The 22484-nt window shown below is 38.6% G+C and overlaps 1 protein-coding gene, 1 non-coding gene and 1 pseudogene across 4 annotated transcripts in view; 2 read left to right on the forward strand and 1 right to left on the reverse strand.

Annotated features, from left to right (window-relative positions):
* Nucleotides 1-22484, forward strand: part of AKT3 (AKT serine/threonine kinase 3) — a 333950-nt gene that overhangs the window by 196625 nt on the left and 114841 nt on the right. For all 3 annotated transcript variants that reach the window (XM_017531949.2, XM_037739836.1, XM_017531947.2), the window contains one exon: nucleotides 379-510. In XM_017531949.2, coding sequence (XP_017387438.1) covers nucleotides 379-510 — 132 coding nt within the window. The remainder of the gene's footprint in view (nucleotides 1-378; nucleotides 511-22484) is intronic.
* LOC119471824 lies at nucleotides 12205-12311 on the reverse strand. The gene has a single exon (XR_005200912.1). It is a non-coding gene; the product is annotated as a U6 spliceosomal RNA (small nuclear RNA).
* On the forward strand, nucleotides 13939-22073 carry LOC108306864 (annotated as a pseudogene).

Consider the following 22484-nt stretch of genomic DNA (forward strand, 5'->3'; position numbering starts at 1 on the left):
ATTTGGAAATTGTTTGTGTGGAACATTTTTGATTATCACATTTTCTGGGGATAGCAGCACTCCTAAATCCTTGAAAACTTGAGTCCTTAAAAATGAGTGAAAATAATTTTTTTTTCTCCTTTGCCCTTTTATGTAACTGATAATTTGGCTGAGGAATTCTAGATTCAGAATCATTTTCTCCAATATCTGAGAACTGCTTAAATTATTTTCAGCATCCATGGTTGCTAGTGAGATAGCCAATGCCAGTCTGATTCTTTTTCATTTAAATGTGCTTAGAAATTGGTAAAATTTATTTTTGAGTGGATGTTGCAAACATATATGCTAACAAATAAATTGCATCAAATACTTCATATTATATTTTTAATTTGTGTTTTTCAGACAATGAATGATTTTGACTATTTGAAACTGCTAGGTAAAGGCACTTTTGGGAAAGTCATTTTGGTTCGAGAGAAGGCAAGTGGAAAATACTATGCTATGAAGATCCTGAAGAAAGAAGTCATTATTGCAAAGGTAACTGATTATTAAAGTTGATTACTAAATTTTTGTTTGCAGTGCACATGTGTTTGTGGGCTCTTGAATTTACATGCAAATTCCATTAAACAACCAAAATATGGTTGTAGACTACTGCTACAGTAATTTTTGTCTGTTAATATTTATAATATTAAATGTTTTTAGAAGCTTATATCTGCATATTATATACTAAAGCTATTAATCTCTTAAGAAAATAAAAGTGTTCGTATTTGTGTGTTTGGGAGAATGTTTTGTGATCTGTATCATAATTATGCTGGCATTGCTTTGAATATTTTCCCCTATTCTGAATTTCTTATTAAGATTGACTGGAGTAGTGTAGATGATTTTTACTCATAAATTCTAAAGCTTATGTAACACTGAATGGAAAAGCATCCTAAACATTTGAAAATACTGGATTGGTGAAATTAAAATAAATTATTTTAGGAAGACTTACTTCCTACCCCCATACCTTTATTCAGCTTACACCTTTTAAAATAAATAACATGTTAATGATGTCAGTTCTCACTCAGAGTTCTGAAAGAAATCCCAATTTCCTAAGTAGATACTACAAATACTTTACAAATTTGTCCATGCTTTATGTCTAACTTCAACAAATGACATAAATTACTGTTATACATTATGGACTAATGTAATTTTCAGTTATTTGCTACTATAGTTTCCTCATCTGGAGTGTATTGCCCCATACACTTTGTGAAACTTTGTTTTCCTGTCTTTGTACGTTTGTTTCGATCTCGATCTCAACTCCTTTACAAGTCGGTGCCTTTATTGGAAGGAACATTGGCTTTGGAATCATACGCACCCTAGGTTCACATGTCACCTAATAATCTTTAACGTCCAGTACTTTTTAAAGCACTTTGGGGAAGTACTGCTGTCTTAGGGACATTTGGAAATGTTTGTGGGGGGCATGTATTTGCTTATCACAGTGACTGAGGAGGAGGGACATTTCTGGCAGTTACCAGGTAGAAGCCAAATGTGCTAAATATCTTGCAGTGTTTGGGCAGCCAATCAGAGCCTTGGTGTTTTTTTATTTTTTAATTTTTTTTTAAATTTGGTATAATAAAACCGCTGGACAGGAATATTTTGAGGAATAGGATATGTAAGGCATTTAGCATCCTAGCTGACACTTATTAATTAAGCTGATATTTTCCGGGAGGTAGTATAATGTGGGTAGGTTATGCCACCTAGTGAGTAATTCAACTTTTCATGCCTTTATTTCCTTACCTACAAAGTAGCGCTAATAGTAACACCTGCCTCATATGGCTATTTTCAGGGTTAAATGAGTAAATAAATGTAATAGTACATGCCATCACTATTAAATAAATGTAACAAAAATTACAAATCAAATGAAATTAAAATTAAATATGTATTGTTATATTTGCTATGTTTATTATTACTACCTGCTGTATATTACTACCTAATGTGTATCAAGCACCAGTAAATATCAGTTCCGTTATGTTTTCCCTTTTATATACTAGCCTCACTTGCACACTGTTAGTTAATTTCCATTCATCAGACTGGAGAATATCCTATTAGGCAGTGTCTTTTCTCACTACTTACACTTTTCTGAGTAACTGTACAGAATTGGTATATTTCACAAATGAGAGAATGTTCTGATTGATATAGTACCTTGGTGCTTTCTCCCAACAAATCTGTTTATCAGTGTCTTGAAAGAAAATATGCTTATTTATAGCAAGATGATTAACAGTATGAAGTTTTGGGGTATAATAAGACCTGGGTTTTGGTTCCTGGTGTGCCCTTCTCAGAGCATCATTTCAGAGAAGAAATGATGCTGATATCTTTTTACTGGTGATGTTAATTAACTTTGATTGCTTAACTACAGTGGTACCTACTGTGTTTCTTCACTGTAAAGTTGCTATTTTTCCCTTCATAATTTATCAGTATGTTAGAGGAAATACTCTGAGACTGTATAAATAAACTATTTTTTCTTAAACTTTTATGTACCAATTGAATATCCGTATCAGTGGATTTTGCACATAGTAATTATTACTGTGGTGTTCTAATGGTGATTTTCTATTTCCTTCCTTATACATTTATTCATTGTCAAGTTAAAGGTTTATCAATTCTGTTAAGCTTTTCAAAGAACCAACTTTTGGTTTGTTAACTTTTCTTTACTTTATGCCTTGATATAATCTTTATTTTTTTCCTTCCTTCTGCTTGCTTTGGGTTTAGTTTATTTTTTTTTTTCCTTGTTCCTTAAGTTCTAAAGTTAGTTTGTTGGTTAGTGATCTCTGTTATTTAGCATAAGCGTTATGGCTTTAAATTTCTCTTTTAGCACTGCTTTTGTGGCATCCCATAAATTTTAGTATATCATCTTTTTGTTTTCATTTATCTTAAAGTATTTCTAATTTCCTTTGTTGTTGATTAAGGGTCTGTTGTTTAATTTCTACAAATTTGGGATTTTTTTTTGTTTTCTTTTATTATTCTAACTTTATGTTGTAGTTGGAGAAGATACTTTGTCTTTTAAAGTTTATTGATACTTACTTTGTAATCCAGCATATGGTCTATCCTGGAGAATGTTCCATGTGCACTTGAAAAGAATGTCGATTCTGTTGTTAGGCAGAGTATTCTGTGTATATCTAATAGAGTATTTTGTGTATATCTCTTATATTTAGTCACTTTGTTGAGTTATTGAAATCTTAATATTGCTTTGCATATTTTCTGTCTGGTTGTTGTATTAATCATTGAGAGGGTAGGGTATTGAAGTCTCCAACTGTTGCTCTAAAATGGTCAGTGCTTTCTACAGTTCTTTCCATTTTTGCCTCATATACTTTGATGGTCTGTTATTAGGTATGTAAATGTTTATAATTGTTATGTCTTGCTGTGTTAACCCATTTATTAAATCTTTTTTTGGTCTTTTCTGGCCTTTTCATTTAAAATCTGTTTTCTCTGATACTGGTATAGCCACCCCTTTTCTCTTCTGGCTGCTATGGTAGTACTCCCTTTATCTGCAACTTTGCTTTCCATGGTTTGAGTTACCCCCAGTTAGCCACAGTCTAAATATAGATGAGTACAGTAAAATGAGATATTTTGAGAGACCACATGCATCACAGTAACTTTTATCGCAATATATTGTTACAATTTTTATATTTTATTGTTGTTAATTTACTTTTAATAGTAGTTGTTAATCTACTTTTAGTATCCATATATAAAGGATGTGCCTAATTTACAAATTAAACTTTATCATATCCAGTGTGATAAAAACACACAGTATATGCAGTTGGCTCTCTGTATTCCGCGTCCATGGATTCAACAAATATGGATTTAAAATACTTAAAAATAATAATTAAAACAATAAAATTAAAAATTCAAAAACCAATGCAATATATCAGCTATTTACATAACATGTACATTATATTAGATGTAACCTAGAGGTGATTTAAAGTGTATGGGAAGATGTGCATAGATTATATGCAAATACTATGCTATTTTATATCAGGGACTTGAGCATCTGTGAATTTTGTTATCTGCAGGGGGATTTTGAAACAAATGCTCCACAGATATCAAGGAATGACTGCGTAGAGTTTGGTACTATCCATGGTTTTAGGCATCTACTGGGGCTTGAAACATATCTTCCATTGATAAGGGGAACTGCTATATCTTCATGGAATATTTTTTTTTCCCTTTTATCCTCTTTGTAGCTTTTGGAGACAGCATGGAGTTGGATCATGCTTTTTGTTTGTTTGTTTAATTGATTTTCCCAATCTCTTTCTTTTGATTGGAGAGTTTAATCCATTTACATTTAAAGTGTAATCCATTTACATTTAAAGTGAGTCCTGGTAAGGATTTATTTCTGTCCTTTGGCTGTTTATTTTCTATATGCCTCATTGCTTTTTTTGTCCCTCCTTTTCTATATTAATGCCTTCTTTTGTGTTTAAGTCGTTTTTGAGTGAAACATTTTAATTCTCATTTTCTGCTGTGTATATTCCCTAGCTATTTTCTTTGTATAGATTATATTTAATATCCTGAAGTTATAGTACGCTAATTTGAATTTATATCACCTTAACTTTGATAACCTTAAAAACTCTTCTTTACAATTCTGTTCTCACTCCTTTAAGTTGTTGGTATCTTTAAATTCCATCTTTATGCACTGTGTGTTGAAAAACAGACTAATTTTTTAATGCATGAGTCTCTTTAATCATGTAGAAAACAAAAAATAGCATTACAACACAAACTTACAATAATACTAGCTTTCATAATTTTTTATGTATTTACCTTTACCAGAGGTCTTTATTTCTTCATGTGGCCTTAAGTTACTGTCTGGTGTCCTTATATTTAAACCCGAAGGGACAGGGACTCTCTATAGCTTTTCTTTTTTCTTTTTAAACGGAATCTTGCTCTCTTGCCCAGGCTGGAGTGCAGTGATGTGATCTCAGCTCACTGCAACCTCTGCCTCCTGGGTTCAAGGGATTCTCCTGCCTCAGCCTCCTGAGTAGCCAGGATTACAGGTGTGCACCCCCATGCCCAGCTGATTTTCGTACTTTTAGTAGAGAGAGAGTTTCACCACGTTGGTCAGGCTGGTCTTAGACTCTTGGCCTCCTGAAGTGCTGGGATTACAGGCATCAACCACCGTGCCGGCCAGTTTTCTTGTATGACGGATCCAGTGCTAGTGAACTCCCTCAATTTCTGTTTACCTAGGAGTGTCTTAATCTCTGCCTCATTTTTGAAGGATAGTTTTGTTGGATTCTTGCTTGATTTTTTTTCCTTCAGCGCTTTGAATGTATCAACCAGTTGCCTTCTGGCCTTCAATGTTTCTGATGAGTAATCTTCAATAATCTTATTTGGGTTTCCCTTGTATTTGATGAGAAGTCAGCAAAACAGACTCATTGCTGATATGGAAAAAGTCGAAGTGGTCTTAATAGAAGGTCAAACCATCTGCAACATTCCCTTAAGCCAAAGTCTAATCCAGAACAAGGCCTTAACTCTCTCCATTCTGTGCAGGGTGAAAGAGGTAAGGAAGCTGCGGCCGGGCGCAGTGGCTCACGCCTGTAATCCCAGCACTTTGGGAGGTCAAGGTGGGTGGATCATGAGGTCCAGAGATTGAGACCATCCTGGTCAACATGGTGAAACCCCGTCTCTACTAAAAATACAAAAAATCAGCTGGGCCTGGTGGCGCGTGCCTGTAATCCCAGCTACTCAGGAGGCTGAGGCAGGAGAATTGCCTGAACCCAGGAGGCGGAGGTTGCGGTGAGCCGAGATCACGCCATTGCACTCCAGCCTGGGTAATAAGAGCGAAACTCCATCTCAAAAAAAAAAAAAAAAGGAAGCTGCAAAAGAACAGGTGGAATCAAAGAGAGGTTGGTGTGTGACATTTAAGAAAAGACATGATCTTTATATCCTAAAAGTGCAGTGTAAAACCACAGGTGATGATATAGAAGCTACAACAAGTTATCTAGAGATCTAGCTAAATAATTGGTGAAGATGACTACATGAAACCAACAGCCTTCCTTTGGAAGAAGATGCCACCTAAGACTTTTTTTTTTTCCTATTTCTTTTTCTTTCTTTCTTTTTTTTTACTTTAAGTGTTTTATTTATTTTTATTTTTTCTTTATTATACTTTAAGTTTTGGTGTACATGTACAGCTCGTGCAGGATTGTTATATAGGTACACACATGCCACTGTGGTTTGCTACATCCATCCCCCATCATCAACATTAGGTATTTTTTCTAATGTTATTCTTCTCCAATCCCCCCACCCCCTGCTATACCTCCCCTAGCTCTCCCACCTGCCAACACGCCTCGTTGTGTGATGTTCCCCTCCCTGTGTCCGTGTGTTCTCATTGTTTGACACCCACTTATGAGTGAGAATATGCAGTGTTTGGTTTTCTGTTCTTTTGTCCGTTTGCTGAGAATGATGATTTCCAGATTCATCCATGTCCCTGCAAAGGAGAAGAACTCATCCTTTTTTATTGCTGCATAGTATTCCATGGTGTATATGTGCCACATTTTCTTTATGCAGTCTATCATTGATGGGCATTCGGGTTGGTTCCAGGTCTTTGCTATTGTAAACAGTGCTGCAGTGAACATACCTGTGCTTATGTCTTTATGATAGAACGATTTATAATCCTTTGGGTATATACCCAGTAATGAGATTGCTGGGTCAAATGGTATTTCTATTTCTAGGTCCTTGAGAAATCGTCACACTGTCTTCCACAATGGTTGAACTAATTTACACTCCCACAGACAGTGTAAAAGCGTTCCTATTTCTCCACATCCTCTCCATCATCTGTTGTCTCCAGATTTTTTAATGATTGCCATTCTAACTGCATGAGATGGTATCTCAATGTGGTTTTGATTTGCATTTCTCTAATGACTAGTTATGATAAGCATTTTTTCATAGATTTGTTGGCTGCATAAATGTCTCCTTTTGAAAAATGTCTTCATATCCTTCACCCACTTTTTGATGCTTTTCTTGTAAATTTGTTTAAGTTCTTTGTAGATTCTGGATATTAGCCCATTGTCAGATGGGTAGGTTGTAAAAATTTTTTCCCATTCTGTTGGTTGCTGGTTCACTCTATTGATAGTTTATTTTGCTGTGCAGAAGCTCTTGAGTTTAATTAGATCCCATTTGTCTATTTTGGCTTTTGTTGCCATTGCTTTTGGTGTTTAGTCATGAGGGCCTTGCTCATGCCTATGTCCTGAATGGTATTTGCCTAGATTTTCTTCTAGAGTTTTTATGGTGTTGGGTCTTAGGTTTAAATCTTTAGTCCATCTTGAGTTAACTTTTGTACAAGGTGTAAGGAAGGGGTTCAGTTTCAGCTTCCTGCATATGGCTAGCCGAAAAGGAGAAGTCAGTGCCTGGCTTTAAAGCTTCCAAGGGCGGATTGACTCTCTTGGTAGTGGCTAATGCTACTACTAAGTTGAAGCCAGTGCTTCTTTACCATTTTAAAAAACCTAGGACTCTTAAGGATTATGGTAACTCTACCTTGCCTGTGCTCTATCAGTGGAGCAACAAAGCTTGGCTGACAGCACATCTGCTTACAGTATGATCTACTGAATATTTTAGGCCCATTATGGAGAACTGCTCAGAAAAAAAGATTCCCTTTTAAACATTGTTGCTCATTGACAGTGCACCAGATGCAAAAGCTCTGATGGAGATACACGAGATGAATGTTGTTTTCATGCTTGCCAACTCAACGTCAATTCTACAGCTCATTATTTTAATTTTCAAGTCTTATAATTTAAGAAATATATTTTGTAAGGTTATAGCTGTCATAGGTAGTAATTCCTCTGCTGATAGATCTGGGGAAAGTTAATTGAAAACCTTCTGGGAAAGATTCACCATTCCTAGCTGCCTTGAAAAACATTTAGACTTCATGGAAAGAGGTAAGAAAATCAACATTAATAGGGGTTTGTAAGAAGTTGATTCCATTCTTCATGGATGAGTTTGAGGGGTTCAAGACTCCAGTGGAGGAAGTAACTGCAGATGTGTTAGAAATAGTAAGAGAACTAGAATTAGTGGTGAAGCCTGAAGATAGGACTGAATTTTATCAACCTCATGATAAAACATGAGCAAATGAGGAGTTGCTTCTTGTGGATGAGCAAAGAAACTGGTTTCTTGAGATAGAATCTAGTCGTTGAGAAGGTACTATGAACATTGCTGAAATAACAGCAAAGTATTTAGAGTATTACATAAGCTTGGTTGATAAAACAGTGGCAGGTTGTGAAACGATTTACTCCAATTGTGAAGAAAGTTGTGCTGTGGGTAGGCAGCATGGCATGTGGAAGAGAAACCTTTCATGGAAGAAAAAGTCAATATGGCAAACTTCATTGTTTTTTCATTTTAAGAAATTGCTATGCTGGGCATGGTGGCTCATGCCTGTAATCCCAGCACTTTGGGAGGCCACGGCAGGGACACCACTTGAGGTCTGCAGTTTGAGACCAGCCTGGCCAATATGGCAAAACCCCGTCTCTACTAAAAATACAAAAATTAGCTGGGCCTGATGGCGGGCGTCTGTGATCCCAGCTACTTGGGAGGCTGAGTCAGGAGAATGGCTGGAATGCTGAGATCGTGCCACTGCACTCCAGCTTGGGTGACAGAGCAAGATTCTGTCTCAAAAACAAAAAAAAAGAAATTGCCACAGCCACTTTCAACTTTTGTAACTGCCACCCTTATCACTAAGCAGCCATCAACATCAGGACAAGACCTTCAGCCAGCAAAAAGATAACTTGCTGAAGGCTCGGATGACCCTTAGCCTCTTTAGGCAATTAAGTATTTTTAAATTAAGGTATGTACATATCTTTAGACACAGTGCTGTTACACACTTACAGTATAGTGTAAACATAACTTCTATGTGCACTGGGACACCACAAAGTTAGTGTGACTCATTGCAATACTCACTTTGTTGTGGTGGTTTGGAACAAAACCTGAAGTATCTTCAAGGTATGCCTGTATTTAAAAAAAAAAAAAAGGCTATTTGGTTGAGACATGAAACATTGTTTCTTGAGAAGCTCAGATTTATTGATGTAGAGTAACATTTCCTTCATTACAGGTCTGACCATACTATTTGGTTGTCCCATGAATAATATTCATTTACTTATACCATCACAAACACCACATTGGTGTTCAGTCTTTAGAATTTATCAATAGACAAAGCACCAAAGACTTAAGTATAGTTATAGAACAGACTTAAAATGTTATAAGCCTTGTCAGTGTAAAAGAAATTGTATAGTTGATAGACGTCAGCTGAAAGCATGTTATAGTTTAAAAGAAAAAGCAAGAATGAATTGAAGGCCAGAGGCAGAAGGTAATGGAGCCATCAGGCTGCAAAGGCAGAGGTTGATGGAGCCATCATGGGCCTAGAGAACAGAAATACAAATTACTGAGGATTAGTTACAGACCTTGAAATCTAATAGAATTTCCCCTGCTTGGTTTAGAACTTGTTTGGAATCAGTGATCTCTTTATTTCTTCCCTTTCTTCCTTTCTGAATGGGAATATTCTATCCTAGGCCTTTCCTACCATTGTATTTTAGAAGCAGATAACTTGTTTTCTAGTGTGAGAGGTCCATAGATGTAGAGGAATTTAATCCCAGGATGGATTATATACAGAATCTCTAACACTTGGGATTTTCAAGCTGATGATACTTAAATGAGATTTTGGACTTAGAGTTGATGCTGTGTTGGTTGAGGCTTTGGGGGATATTGGGTTGGGGTGAATGTTGGGATGGGATGAGCTGTAGTGGGTTGAATGGTGGCCCTGAAAATAATATGTTCACATCCTATTCCCTGAAACCTATTACTCTTGCTTTATTTGGAAAAAGAGTATATGCATATATAGTTATGCAGATAGAATTAAGAATCTTAGTAGATCATCCTTGATTATCTGGGAGGGACCTAAATCTAATGAGAAGGCATCCTTATTGGAGTGAGGTGGACAGAGATTTCACCTACACGGAGGAGAAGGTCATATAAAGGTGGCAGAGGTTGGACTAATGTGGCTTCAAACCAAGGAATGCCAAAGACTACCAGCAGCTTCCAGAAATTAGGAGAAAGGCATGGAATGTATTCTTCAGAGCCTCTGGAGGGATCATATCTCTGCCAGTCTTGATTTTGTCCTTCTGGTCTCTAGAACTATGAGAAATTTTTTTTTTTTTTTGAGGCAAAGTTTCACGCTTGTTGTCCAGGCTGGAGTACAATGGTGCAATCTCTGCTCACCTAAACCTCCTGGGTTCAAGCGATTCTCTTGCCTTAGCCTCCCAAGTAGGTGGGATTACAGGGATGCACCACCATTCCTGGCTAAATTTATATTTTTAGTAGAGACAAGGTTTCTCCATGTTGGTCAGGCTGGTCTCGAACTCCTGACCTCAGGTGATCTGCCCACCTCGGCCTCCCAATGTGCTGGGGTTACAGGCGTGAGCGACTGCGACTGGCCAAATTGTTGTTGTTTTAAGCCATCAAGTTTTGGTGGTATTTTGTTATAGAGGCCATGGGAAATGAATACAGTCAGGTACCCAGAATGTGAACTTTTCCATCTTTGGAAGGGATATCTGCACCAGATGGCCTGCAGTAGTAGTAGTCTACTAAGTGCCTTTTCCTCAGTTTATTCATATTCTTTCAGGGTTGAGTTACGTGGTTACAGAGCTAGCGGACTCCTCTGACTGCTAGGCAGTGCAGCTGCATTCCCAGTCAACTCCACGTGGGGTGAAGGCACAGTCCATCTCATTAGGCCCTTAGGAGTTATGGAATAATGGTTTAAAAGTCTAATTCAAGTTTTTTGCTTAGGGATCATTCCTGCTTTGGGCATCCACAGTTGTTTTCCTGGTCCCAGGACCACTGCATTATATAGGAAAAAGGAAGCTGAGGTGATGTAGCTAAGAACTGTATAGTGATAACATCGTGCTCCTCCACGCCCACCTCCCCATGTCCAGAAAAGTGGAGGAATCTGTGGAGCGGGGACCTTCCCTTAGCCCTGCGCAGGTCCAGTGTGAGCATACATTTATGAAGCATACATTTGTTTAGACAAATGTTTCTATTTCCCATTTCTGTTTTCTATCAGGCTGTTACCCCGAGGATGATATCTAACATGATATGTCTATTTGATCTGATAACCTCTTTGCTTGTTTTTGGATACTATGGGCTATAAAGTATATTTTTTGGTCTGATGACATGTAACTTGGTAGGGGTGCAGTATCTTCTGTTCCAGTCATCTTACAATGTTTTGAACTTTTGTATTTCCCATTGGATATGCAAAGCTCAATCCAGTGTAAATGTCTATTTCTAAGAATGATCATTTATAGCCTCCTGGAGATAATGGCAGTAGGGTAGTATACTTGCCAACTGTGTGTGGGAGTGGGGGGACTTTCTTCTGGGGAATATACACCATAGTCATCTGCAGTCTCTTTCTCCTTTTCTGGCAGACAGGATGGCTCTTACTGTGCATCAGAGGGTACAAGACGAATACATCAGTTGTCAGCCCATCTCTGCATTGCTGCATGTCTCCCATATCTGCTCATTTTGGGGATCCAGATAGCCACCTCAAACAAGCAGGCTGAGACATCTACTTGCTGGTTCCATTTATCTCCTGATCCTGAAGAAAGTTCTTTTGTTGAGCATCAACATGTTCTACTTTAATGCACCCCTTAAATTCTCATAATGATTCTCATAGAGCCATTGCCTCATTAATAATCCATTTATTATTTCTTTTTTTGAGATGGAGTTTCGCTTTTGTTGCTCAGGCCGGAGTGCAATGGGCTCACTGCAACCTCTGTCTCCCAGGTTAAAGAGATTCTCCTGCCTCAGCCTCCCAAGTAGCTGGGATTACAGGCATGTGCTACTATACCTGGCTAACTTTTTGTATTTAGTAGAGACGAGATTTCACCATGTTGGTCAGACTGGTCTCAAACTCCTGACCTCAGGTGATCCACCTGCCTCCGCCTCCCAAAGTGCTGGGATTATAGGCATGAGCCATCACACCTGGCACATCCTTTTATTAGTCTAGGTTTTTAATGCCTCTCATCCTAACCATATGACCAGGCAAATGGCCATAGCCCATTCATTGGTGTACATCCACACATCAGGGCTTTTATGTTTGTTTAGTTCTTCCATCATTGCAAGGAAAACAGTGTACAATTGAGCCCCTTGAGCTGATATGTTCTTAACGTCTTCAATCAGTTTCATATCAGTCAGTTATGGTGTGATAGCCTTTTTTTTTTTTTTTTAAATATGGAATGCTTCACGAATTTGCGTGTCATCCTTGCGCAGGGGCCATGCTAATCTTCTCTGTATCGTTCCAATTTTAGTGTATGTGCCGCCGAAGCGAGCACAGTGTGACAGACTTCTAAACAGGAGGCTGGCTGATCACCTTTGGACTGCCATCCATCTGTAAAACAAGCCACATTTTGGTGGTCAGCGAGAGCTCTTTGTAAGACACGAACATTTGAAAGATAGGATGTGGCAATAGGATCTGATAGCTTCTCAGATTGTTCCAAAGTTGGTCTGGAAGAAAAGAGGAGGTTGAGCATAGTGACCCATGGCTGTATTCTCAACACTTAGGGAGGCTGAGGCAGAAAAATCACTTGAGTCCAGGAGTTCAAAACCAGCCTGGATGACATAGCGAGATCCCATCTCTACAAGAAAAATAAAACGTAGCCAGATGTGGTATCATGCACCTGGTACGTAGTCCCAGCTACTTAGTTGGCTGAGATGCAGGATTGCTTGAGTCTGGGAGGTCGAGCCTGCAATAAGTTGTGATTGCCCCACTGAACTCAGCCTGGGTGACACAAAGTGAGACCCTGTCTCAAAAAAAAGGTTTTCTTCTGTTGAATATGATAAGTGTCTTCTTCCTGAGATAGTGCATTCCCGTTAAGCCACTTTCATTTTGTTAGGGAACTCTTCTGGGTACTCGTTAGAGTGTTTCTCTGACATTACCCAAGACGTGGTATTTTAGGTTTTAGGATTCTGTTATGTCCTTTAGTCATAAAAACAGTTTCAGTTAATGCCCAGTAGCAAATCATCTCTCTAATGATGTGTTCTGTACTTTCTTGTCTGGTCCACGGTCCCAGTAGTTGCTGCTGAACAGCATTCATGGAGTTTTTGCAATAAGCTCCAGTCTGTTTAAGTATGAGTTGCAGACACTTCTAAAATCTTGTCTGAGTATGGATCGTAAGGACCCAAAGGCATTAATTGAGCTGCTGCAACTTAAATAATAGCCTGCTGTTGTTTAGGTCTCCACTCTTGTGTCCTTTCGGGTAGTTTTACTGATTGGATTTATTACTAGTCCCCAGATACAGAATTTTTGTTCTGTAAAACCCAAACAAACCAGGTACAGTGAATACCTCTTGCTTACTTTCATAGTTATGTAATAACAGCAATTTAATTTTAGTTGCCTGTAGAATGTTATGGGTGGCTTCTGCCCAGGTTATTCGTAAGAATTTAACAGTTTGGTTAGACCCTTGGGTATTTGCTAGATTTATCCTCTAGCCTGTGGTATTCATGTGTGCTACCACTATTTTCAGGTCAGCCCTAGCTTGTTCATAGGTTTCTGCTACTGTCATAATATCATCAGTGTAGTATATTATTGTATCTGGACCTGTATCAAGTCAAAACCCCTTCCAAACAAATTATAATGGTACGCTGATAAATTCAGATAAACCTGTAACAGCGTAGTAAGTTTAAACTGGGATCATTTCCACTTGAAGGCAAAGTGCAGTTGGTTTTTTCCTGAGATTGGGACTGAAAAAAAGCATTTGCAAGATCTCTGAGTCAGTCTCAGTCAGTCTCTCTCTCTGTCTCCGTCTCCCTCTGTCTCTGTTTCTCTGTCTCATTTTAATTTTAAAAGGGTCTCACTGTGTTGCCCAGGCTGGTCTTGAACTCCTGTACTCAAGTGATCCTCCTGCCTTGGCCTACCAAAGTGCTGAGATTATAGGTGTGAGCCACTGTGTGTGGCCGAATATGTCTCTTTTAGCTTGTTTTATTTTGAGGACTTTTGAAGCCATCTCAGAGACTGCTGATGCTGTAGATGATACATGTTATTCAAGACTCGATTATCTGCTGTCAGTTTTCATGAGTCATTCACCTTTTTCATGCAGGACACAGAGAATTTGTTGGTAACAGCACTCTAGCGTCTAACATGTTATTATTCATGTGATAAATCTCTTTTGGTTCACCATGATACTGTTTCAAGTTAACAACCTAGGTGAGTTGGGGAAGTTCTGCAGATTCTCATTTAGCATGTTCTGACTGAAGGGAAAACTAACAAGCTTTCTACAGTGTAGTAGCCAAAGTTTTCCTGGTCAGACAGAATATCCTTCCCCAAAACATATTCAGGTAATGTGGATGCAACTATTTCGCATGGTTTGTTCAAACATGTTAATGTCAACCATTTCATCCCTATATCCTGTCCATCTAATTATTGCCCCTGCTAGGACTTTACCAATGGTTTTGGAATCACAGGCACTGAATTCTATGTCAGGAACCCCTGGAAGATTTCTTCTCTACCTTCTATTGTACCGACAGGTGTGCATTTAGCCTTCAATTCCTACTAGTAGATTAGTTTCGGGGGAAAAAAAAAAAAAAAAAAAAACCCTGGTTCCTTCCTAATCCTCATCCTGATTAATTTGGTAGCCCATCACCTCTCATGATTTGAACTGAGGTTCTTCATTGTCATTTCTGCCTCCCAGCTTGGTGAAGTCCTTGAAGTTAGGACACTCAGAGTGTGTTTGTTTAGGGCCCTTCAGTGTTGAGGGACTAAGATGAGCTCGCATAGGTAACCCTAACCTCTGACAGTGCAGCATTAAGACCTTTGTGTTAGCTCCATCAGTGTCCATTGGATTCATCTCTTAGTAACCATTTAGAACTTCATCCTGCTTGGGACTTCCTTGACTGACTGTTTTGCCTTTACCCATTCAGTTGTGATTTAGTCTTATTTCCTTAGCGTCTGTAAGACACATAGGAAGAAGCTGAGACAACAAAATCTGGCACATTTCTTGGACCACTGATAGATTTTGCTGCTGTTTTATCAGATGCCTGCATAGAGGGACCCCTTTAGTCACAGTATTTACCATGATCTAAAGGGCATATTAAGGATGAACAAACATCCTGATGACCGTGAAGTTAATCCAGCATGGTTTGCATATGCAGCTTATCAGCTATGTCATCTATGGAGTGCCACTTAGCATTTAAAGGAGTGGAAGGAACATTTCCCTTTTCAGGGTAAACAAATTTTACAATGGCTTTTACCCAGTCCACCAGACTAGCTGTCCCTTTAGGAGCAATGTGTTGTGTGTTTAGATAATGTACAGCCATCTATGATTGTTCAGTAATAAGCTGTGGCTCCTGCATCAACCCAAGCCAACTTCTTCATTCTGCAATATTCATAATCGAAGATATTGCCCCCAAGTTACTCTCACAATCTGTTTCTTAAATGTTTTTCAGGAACCCAATGAATACCAATTCACAAGGTGAGATACCTCCTTCACACTATAACGCCTGCTTCCAGTAGTATCTTGGTTTTTTTCACCTATCGTTTGGACTGTTCTTGGTGGCCAAAGGCCATAGAAATGCTGTCTGTTTTTTTTTTTTTTCAGCATAATTTTCCATTGGGTTGCATCCTAGAGGCTAACAGCCATAGCTCAGACTAACCCAAATCTGAGCTTTTTGAGCATCAGAATTTCCTTAACACTCTCTTTTACCTTCATTTATCTGTTTTAAAATACAACAGACTGCACCAGGCGCAGTGGCTCACAGTTGTAATCCAGCACATTGGGAGGTTGAGACAGGTGGATCACCTAAGGCCAGGAGTTTGAGACCAGTCTGGCCAACGTGGTAAAACCCTTAAAAATACAAAAAATTAGCTGGGCTTGGTGGTGGGGACCTAATAATCCCAGCTATTGGAGGGGCTGAGGCAGGAGAATCACTGGAACCCAGGAAGCAGAGGTTGCAGTGATCCAAGATCATGCCACTGCACTCCAGCCTGGGAAACAGAGCAAGACTCTGTCTCCAAAAAAAAAAAAAAAAGCCAACAACAACAAATGAAAACGACTCCAGTGGCAATAAGACCAGAAGATCCTCACTTCTGTCTCTAAAGTGGGCAAACGGCAAGGATAGAGGAGGCTTTATGTAATACCTGGAAGCTCACCGACAAAACTTTGATGAGTGCGTGAGGGCTCTAGACATGGGCTTTGTCACTAGGCAGGTGGGAAATGTGAACAGACCAACAGTAATTATCAGACAGGAAGGAGACAAAAGGTGGTGATCAGGAACACAGAGGTTAGTTTCCATCTGGATGAAGAGTTTGATGAAACCACTACAGATGACAGAAACTGCAAGTTCGTTAGTCTGGATAGAGATAAACTCATTCATATACAGAAATAGGATGACAGAGAAACATTTTATAAGAGAAACTAAGGATGGTGAAATGGTTATGACTTTTGGTGATGTGGTTGCCGTTCACCAATATAAGAAGGCATAAAAATGTTCGCGGTCTGGAGCTGGAAGAGCTCTTCAGCTTTCCTGTTTACTCAAATGTCAGTGCTGTCCTGCTATTACAGTATAGTTGATTAGAAGGTTATTCTTGATATTGAGGTGGAATATGGTGATTTGAGAGTTTTTTTATCTCAAGTAGTTAGCCCAATTTTAACCTGGAAATTTATCATGTTTTATACTTAAATTTTTGTCTTAAAAAAATCAAGTGGATACATTTTATAATTTCCTTTGAAATCCAATGGGTTGTTTATTTAGCTTGTTGGTCATTTAGCTTGTTTCTCATCATTTTGCATCTCTTTTTGTATCCGGTGATCTAATGCCTTGAGATTTTAGTCTATTATTTCTAAATTCCATTGGCAACTTGTATATGTAGTAACCTAGCACAGTACAGATGCTGTCTCATGCTGTTTGGTGACTGTGTACCCGTTTAGGCATCAGAGGTTTCTCATTGTCTGCCCTGTTATTATTCCTTTTTCCAAACAATGTTTTCACCGTGTTTTAATGAGTCCTATTTGTGATGTCACCTGTGTCAGGTGTCCCTAAGATCACTCTCAGGCTCAGTGATTCATGACTCACAAGGCTCAGAAAAGATTCATGGTTATTGTTTATGATATTGAAAAGGAATAGATTAAAATCAGCAAAGGGAAAACCACATGGAGCAAAATGCTGGAGAAACCAAGTGTAAGCTTTAAGGTATCTTCTTCCAGTGGAGTCACATGGATGATATATTATAATGAAGTCAAGGGTCTCCAGAGAGATGGAACCAGTTGGATACATATGTAGACAGATGAGAAGAGGATTTGCTGGGAAATCGGCTCATGTGATTGTGGAGGCTGGAAATGCCCAAGACAGGCCGTCTGAAAGCTGGAGAACTTGGGATGCTGGTAATGTGTCTCAGTCCAAGTCCAAAAACCTCAGAGCCTGGGAAGCTGATGGTGTAATTGTCAGTCTGAGCCTAAAGGCCTGAGAACCTGGGTTTTGGTGGGAAGCTAGGGGTGGGGGTGCTGATATAAATCCTGGAGTCTAAATGTTAGAGAGCTTAGACTTACAGTGTCCAAGGACAGGAGAAGAGGAGTGTCCCAGTTCCAGGGAAGTACCTTTTCTTTGCCTTTTTTCTCCTGTTTGGCCTCCTAGCTGATTGGTTAGTGTCTGCTCACATTGTGAGTGGATATTCCCCACTCAGTCCATCAATTCACTTGCCAGTCTCCTCTGGAAACACAGACACAGACATAGCTATTAGTAATGCTTTAACAGTTCTCTAGGTATTTCTTAATCCAATCAAGTTGACACCTGAGACTGATTATCACAGGTGCACTTAATTCTCCCAGTTTTGAAGTGTTCTCAACTGAAGCAGCTTACCTGAGCCTTGGTGTCTAGAGTTTTTATTGGAAGGAAGTCAGTCACCTGCTTCACTGTCCCAAGATGTTCAGATTTCAACCTCTCAGAGCAAAATTAGGCGCAAAGTATTCATCATGCATCCTGCTGTTAGCATAAACTGTCTAGTCAAACTAGTACCACATGGCCCAAGATCTTCAGCATACAGAAATACTCGTAGCAGGCAGAATGTTTCAAAGGCTCAGAATTCATTTACCAGGAGCTGGCCAAGGGCCAACTCTGGAGGCGGACTTTTTTTGGAATGTGTAGATTTTGGGTAACCCAGGCCTGATGTGTTCCCCTTTTTGCACATAAGTACATTAAAATAATTACCCAATGTGTTTGCTTAATTACTGGCATCTCTTTTTCCCTGGACTCTTAAGTTATTACTGGTAGACCTTAACCACAGTCTCTTAACATGATCAACCAGCTACTTCCATCTGTTCTTTCAGATTCTTTTGAATCTCTGTATTAAACATTACATCAATGATTGTGGTTTACTGTAGGAGTCAGATAATGGTTTGATCTGCTGTACCTTCATCAACTGTCATTGTTCTATTGGAAGTTTGATTTTATTGATTTATGTTCTGGAGTTATTTCATGTAGTTCGTGTAGCTTCTATTCCTCAGCAGCATGTTCCAAGATTATTATTTACTAGTTCATTCACTCATTATTTCAATAAATACATGTTGAACACCTAATTATTTGCTAAGTACTGCCCTAGGCACTGGGACCATGTGAATGAATAAAACTGACAAACTCCTCTCCTTTGGGAAATTATATTCAAGTCAGAAATTAGACAAAAAAAAAATTACAAATAATCATACAGTATGTAAGAAAGTAATCCATACTACAGAGAAAACTGGAGTAGGGAAATAAGTAATAATGATGGTAGTGATTTGGGTACTTAATGCGGTTTTAGATAGAATGATTATGGAAGGCATCACTGAAAGTTGAAATTTCAGTAAGCATTTGAAGGAGATCAGGAAGCAAGCCCTTTAGATATTTTGAAGGAAGGATGTTCCAGCAAGAGGAAATAGCAATTGAGAAGACCCTGAGGAAGGAGTTTACTTACTTAGCACATTCGAACACATTCTTTGAATAGCCAGGAGTCTAGCATGGGTGGTGTGGAACAAGAATGGTGTAGGATTGTTTGTAAGGATATTGGCTTTTACTGGGAATGAAGTGGGAAGCTTTCGGAAATTTTTACACTGTGTAGTTAAACAATCTAGTTTTCAGTATCACTTTGGCTGCAGTGTTGACAATGGACTGTGGATTGGAAGCAGTTAGTTTGCTAATTGCAGCAGTAATCTAGATAATTGATGATAGTAGCTTGTACTAGCGTAGTAGCATTGGAGGTGGTGGTGATAATGAGACCTTGATGTATTTTGATGAAGAGCCAGCAGGATTGCCTGACAGATTGAATGTAGAGTATGAGTAGAAAAAAAAATAATTGGAGATCATTGTTAAGATGTTTGGCTTAAGCAACTGAAAGGATGGTGTTGCCATTTACTACAGTGAAGTTGATTGCAGGAGAACCTTTTTTAAGGGAGATTTGGAATTAGGTTTTGGACATGTCAGATTTGCAGTTCTTGTTAGATACTCCAGTTTATGTCATTGATTATACATGCATGCCAAACAGGCTTTTCTGGAGTTTAGGAAAGAAGTCCAGATTCGAGGTATAAATTTGGAAGTCTGTCAGCATGTAGCCTGTGTTAGAGCCGTAGTCTGAATGAGTTCACCAAAGGAAGGAGTATACCCAGTGAAGAAAACTCTGAGGATTGAGTCCTGGAGATGCTTACAGAATAAGGGTTTCAGAGAAAAGGAAGCAGCAAACGATACAGGAAAGACAGTCACTGCAGAGGAGGAAAATGAAGAGATTAGGATGTCCTGGGACCCAAGAGAAGAACATGTTTTCAGGAGGAAGGAGTGATCAAACGTGTTGTTACTTTCATGTCTTCTCTTCTGAGTAGAAAGTAAGAACGCATTTTGAACATGTGAAGGAGTGAGATTGAGATAAAGAGAGACAAATGAAAAGCTCCTGTGCTTGGAAGTCAGCACAGACCTGGGTTCTAGTCTTAGCTTAGTACCTTGACTGGGTAAGGGTTAGTGTGTACATTTCAGTATACGTACCAGGCAAGGAAGGAGGCCTAGGAAAGATTTGAAACAACCATCCTGAGAAATTGAAGAGTGACCTAAGTAGCAGTGAATGAAAGAGGCCTCTGAAGATTCAGCTGAGATTGGAGGGGGATTCCAGTGATGTTAGTCAATATATTTATGTAATATTTATCTTTAGATTTGAAATATAGAGTTAAAAGGGTGGAGATGAGCTTGTCCCAATACTGCGAATGAGAGAGGCAGAAGAAAGACTGGAGTCCAGAGTGATTACATCATAATGGAAGTCAAAGGAGTTCATGTAGCCCTCCATCGAAGGAATATTTGGAACAGCAGCATGAACAAAGTATCAAACACAATACTTGAGAAAGGTGCTACAATGTTTATAGTTAACAGAGAACGGTGGTGCTTTCATCTTCTCCATCAAGGTGAAAAATCTTCAAAAGAGTGACTAGAAATCAAGGAACAGTGAGAAGACAGTCTGACAGTTGAAGAATGGAAGAAGTATTAAAAGTCATCATCTGGACCAGTGCTCAAATTTTCGAGAAACAAAAGTTAGAACTCCAAATTTAGAGCTTGATAAGTGTTACATCTCTCTTCTGGCAGGGAGAAAAAAAAAGTATAGATTGCTAACATATGGCTGTTTGAGACAGTGGAAAAGTAAGTAATAATCACTGATAATCTTTGTAGTTTAATTTGTAAAAGTGTGTCATATCACTAATCATCAGAGAAATGCAAATCAAAACCACAATGTGATATCATCTATGTTAGTCCATTCTCACACTGCTATAAAGAACTGCCCAAGACTGGGTAATTTATAAAGAAAAGAAATTTAATTGACTCACAGTTTTATATGGCTGAGGAGGCCTCAGGAAACTTACAGCGGAAGGGCTGAAGAGGCACATCTTAACGTGGTGTCAGGTGAAGAGAGAGCGAGTGTGTGAAGGAGGAACTGTCAGAAAACTTATAAAACCATCAGATCTTGTGAGAATTCACTGACTATCACAAGACCAGACTGCCCCCTTCCTCCAATCCAATTACCTCCCAGCAGGTCTCTCCCTCGACATGTAGGGATTATGGGGATTACAATTCAAGATTGAGACTTGTGTGGGGGCCTGACCGTATCATCAGCTCACTCCAGTTACAATGACTTTTATGAAATAAAATGCTGAAGGGAGCTCTCCTGTGCTGTTGGTGGGAATGTAAGTAAGTATAGCCACTATGGAAAACCATATGAAAGTTTCTCAAAAACGAAAAATAGAACTACCATATATATCCAAAAGAAAGGAAATCATAATATCGAAGAGACATCTACACCCTTTTGTTTATTGCAGCGCTATTCATAACAGCCAAAATATGTAATCAACCTAGGTGCCCATCAGTGAAAGGATAATTGTGGTATACATACATAGTAGAATATTACCTAGCTATAAAAAAGAATGAACTCATGTCATTTGCAGCAACATGGATGGAAATGGAAGCCATTATGTTAAGTGAAATAAGCCAGGCACAGAAAGACAAATATTGCACATTCTTGCTCTAATGTGGGAGCTATAAAACGGGATTACATCAAGATAGTAGATTGATTGTTCCTAGAGGCTGGGAATGGTAGGGGGATAGAGGGATGAAGTTGATTAATAGGTACAAAAGTAGAGTTGTAATAAGCTCTAGTGTGAGATAGTTCAGTGTGGTGACTAGAGTTAACAATCTGTGTATTTTAAAATAGCTGGAAGAGAAGAATTTGAATGTCTGTAGTGTAAAGTAAGAGTAAAAGTTTGAGGTGATGGATATAAGGTACCCTGATTTGGTCATTACACATACTGGATGTTCAAAACCACACATGTACCCCAAAAATGTATATATCAAAAAAACATGTGCCAAGGTAACACTTCTGTACCCTCTCCCTCCTGTTTCCCCCACCTGATTCATGTCTTCTTCTAGATCTCATTTATAGCTCTGGGTAGATGAAGGAAACGGTTTAGACAGAATGTGTCTTGATTTCAACTAGTCACTTTAGATTTGTGGTCAAGATGGAGAACATAATGTGAGCAGAGTACCTAGTTAAGTAGATAGTAAGTTATTTGAAGATGGGAGGCAGTTTTGTGAAATAGAAATGACCTTTAATGTTGAACTTAGATGTGGGATCAGTTTAATCCCTCCTTTAATCAGGGATTAAAGGAGATGACACTTGTGGTGTTCTTGATAATTAAGGGTAGAAATTCTCTTTTTCCCCTCGCTGTCATCTCCCACACCTCAATTCCTCAAATACTCTAAACACTGAGTGGTGGAAGGAAAGGAGAACTTCAGATCATGTGTAGTAGATGGTGAATGCTAGATTGGAGAGGATTGGAAAAATAAATATCAAAAGGAAAACTGTTGCTCTGCCTCAAGAAATAAAATTCTATTCCCCCTAAAGCTTATATGAAAGAAATTAGATTTAAAAGTTTATTACTTACTATTTTACCATGGATGAATATATGTAAATTTGTATTTCAAAAGCTTTTCCGTGAAAAAAATGTATACCC

This window comes from Cebus imitator, unplaced genomic scaffold (assembly GCF_001604975.1).
Source record: "Cebus imitator isolate Cc_AM_T3 unplaced genomic scaffold, Cebus_imitator-1.0 Scaffold75, whole genome shotgun sequence".
In the NCBI taxonomy this organism is placed as follows: Eukaryota; Metazoa; Chordata; class Mammalia; order Primates; family Cebidae; genus Cebus; species Cebus imitator.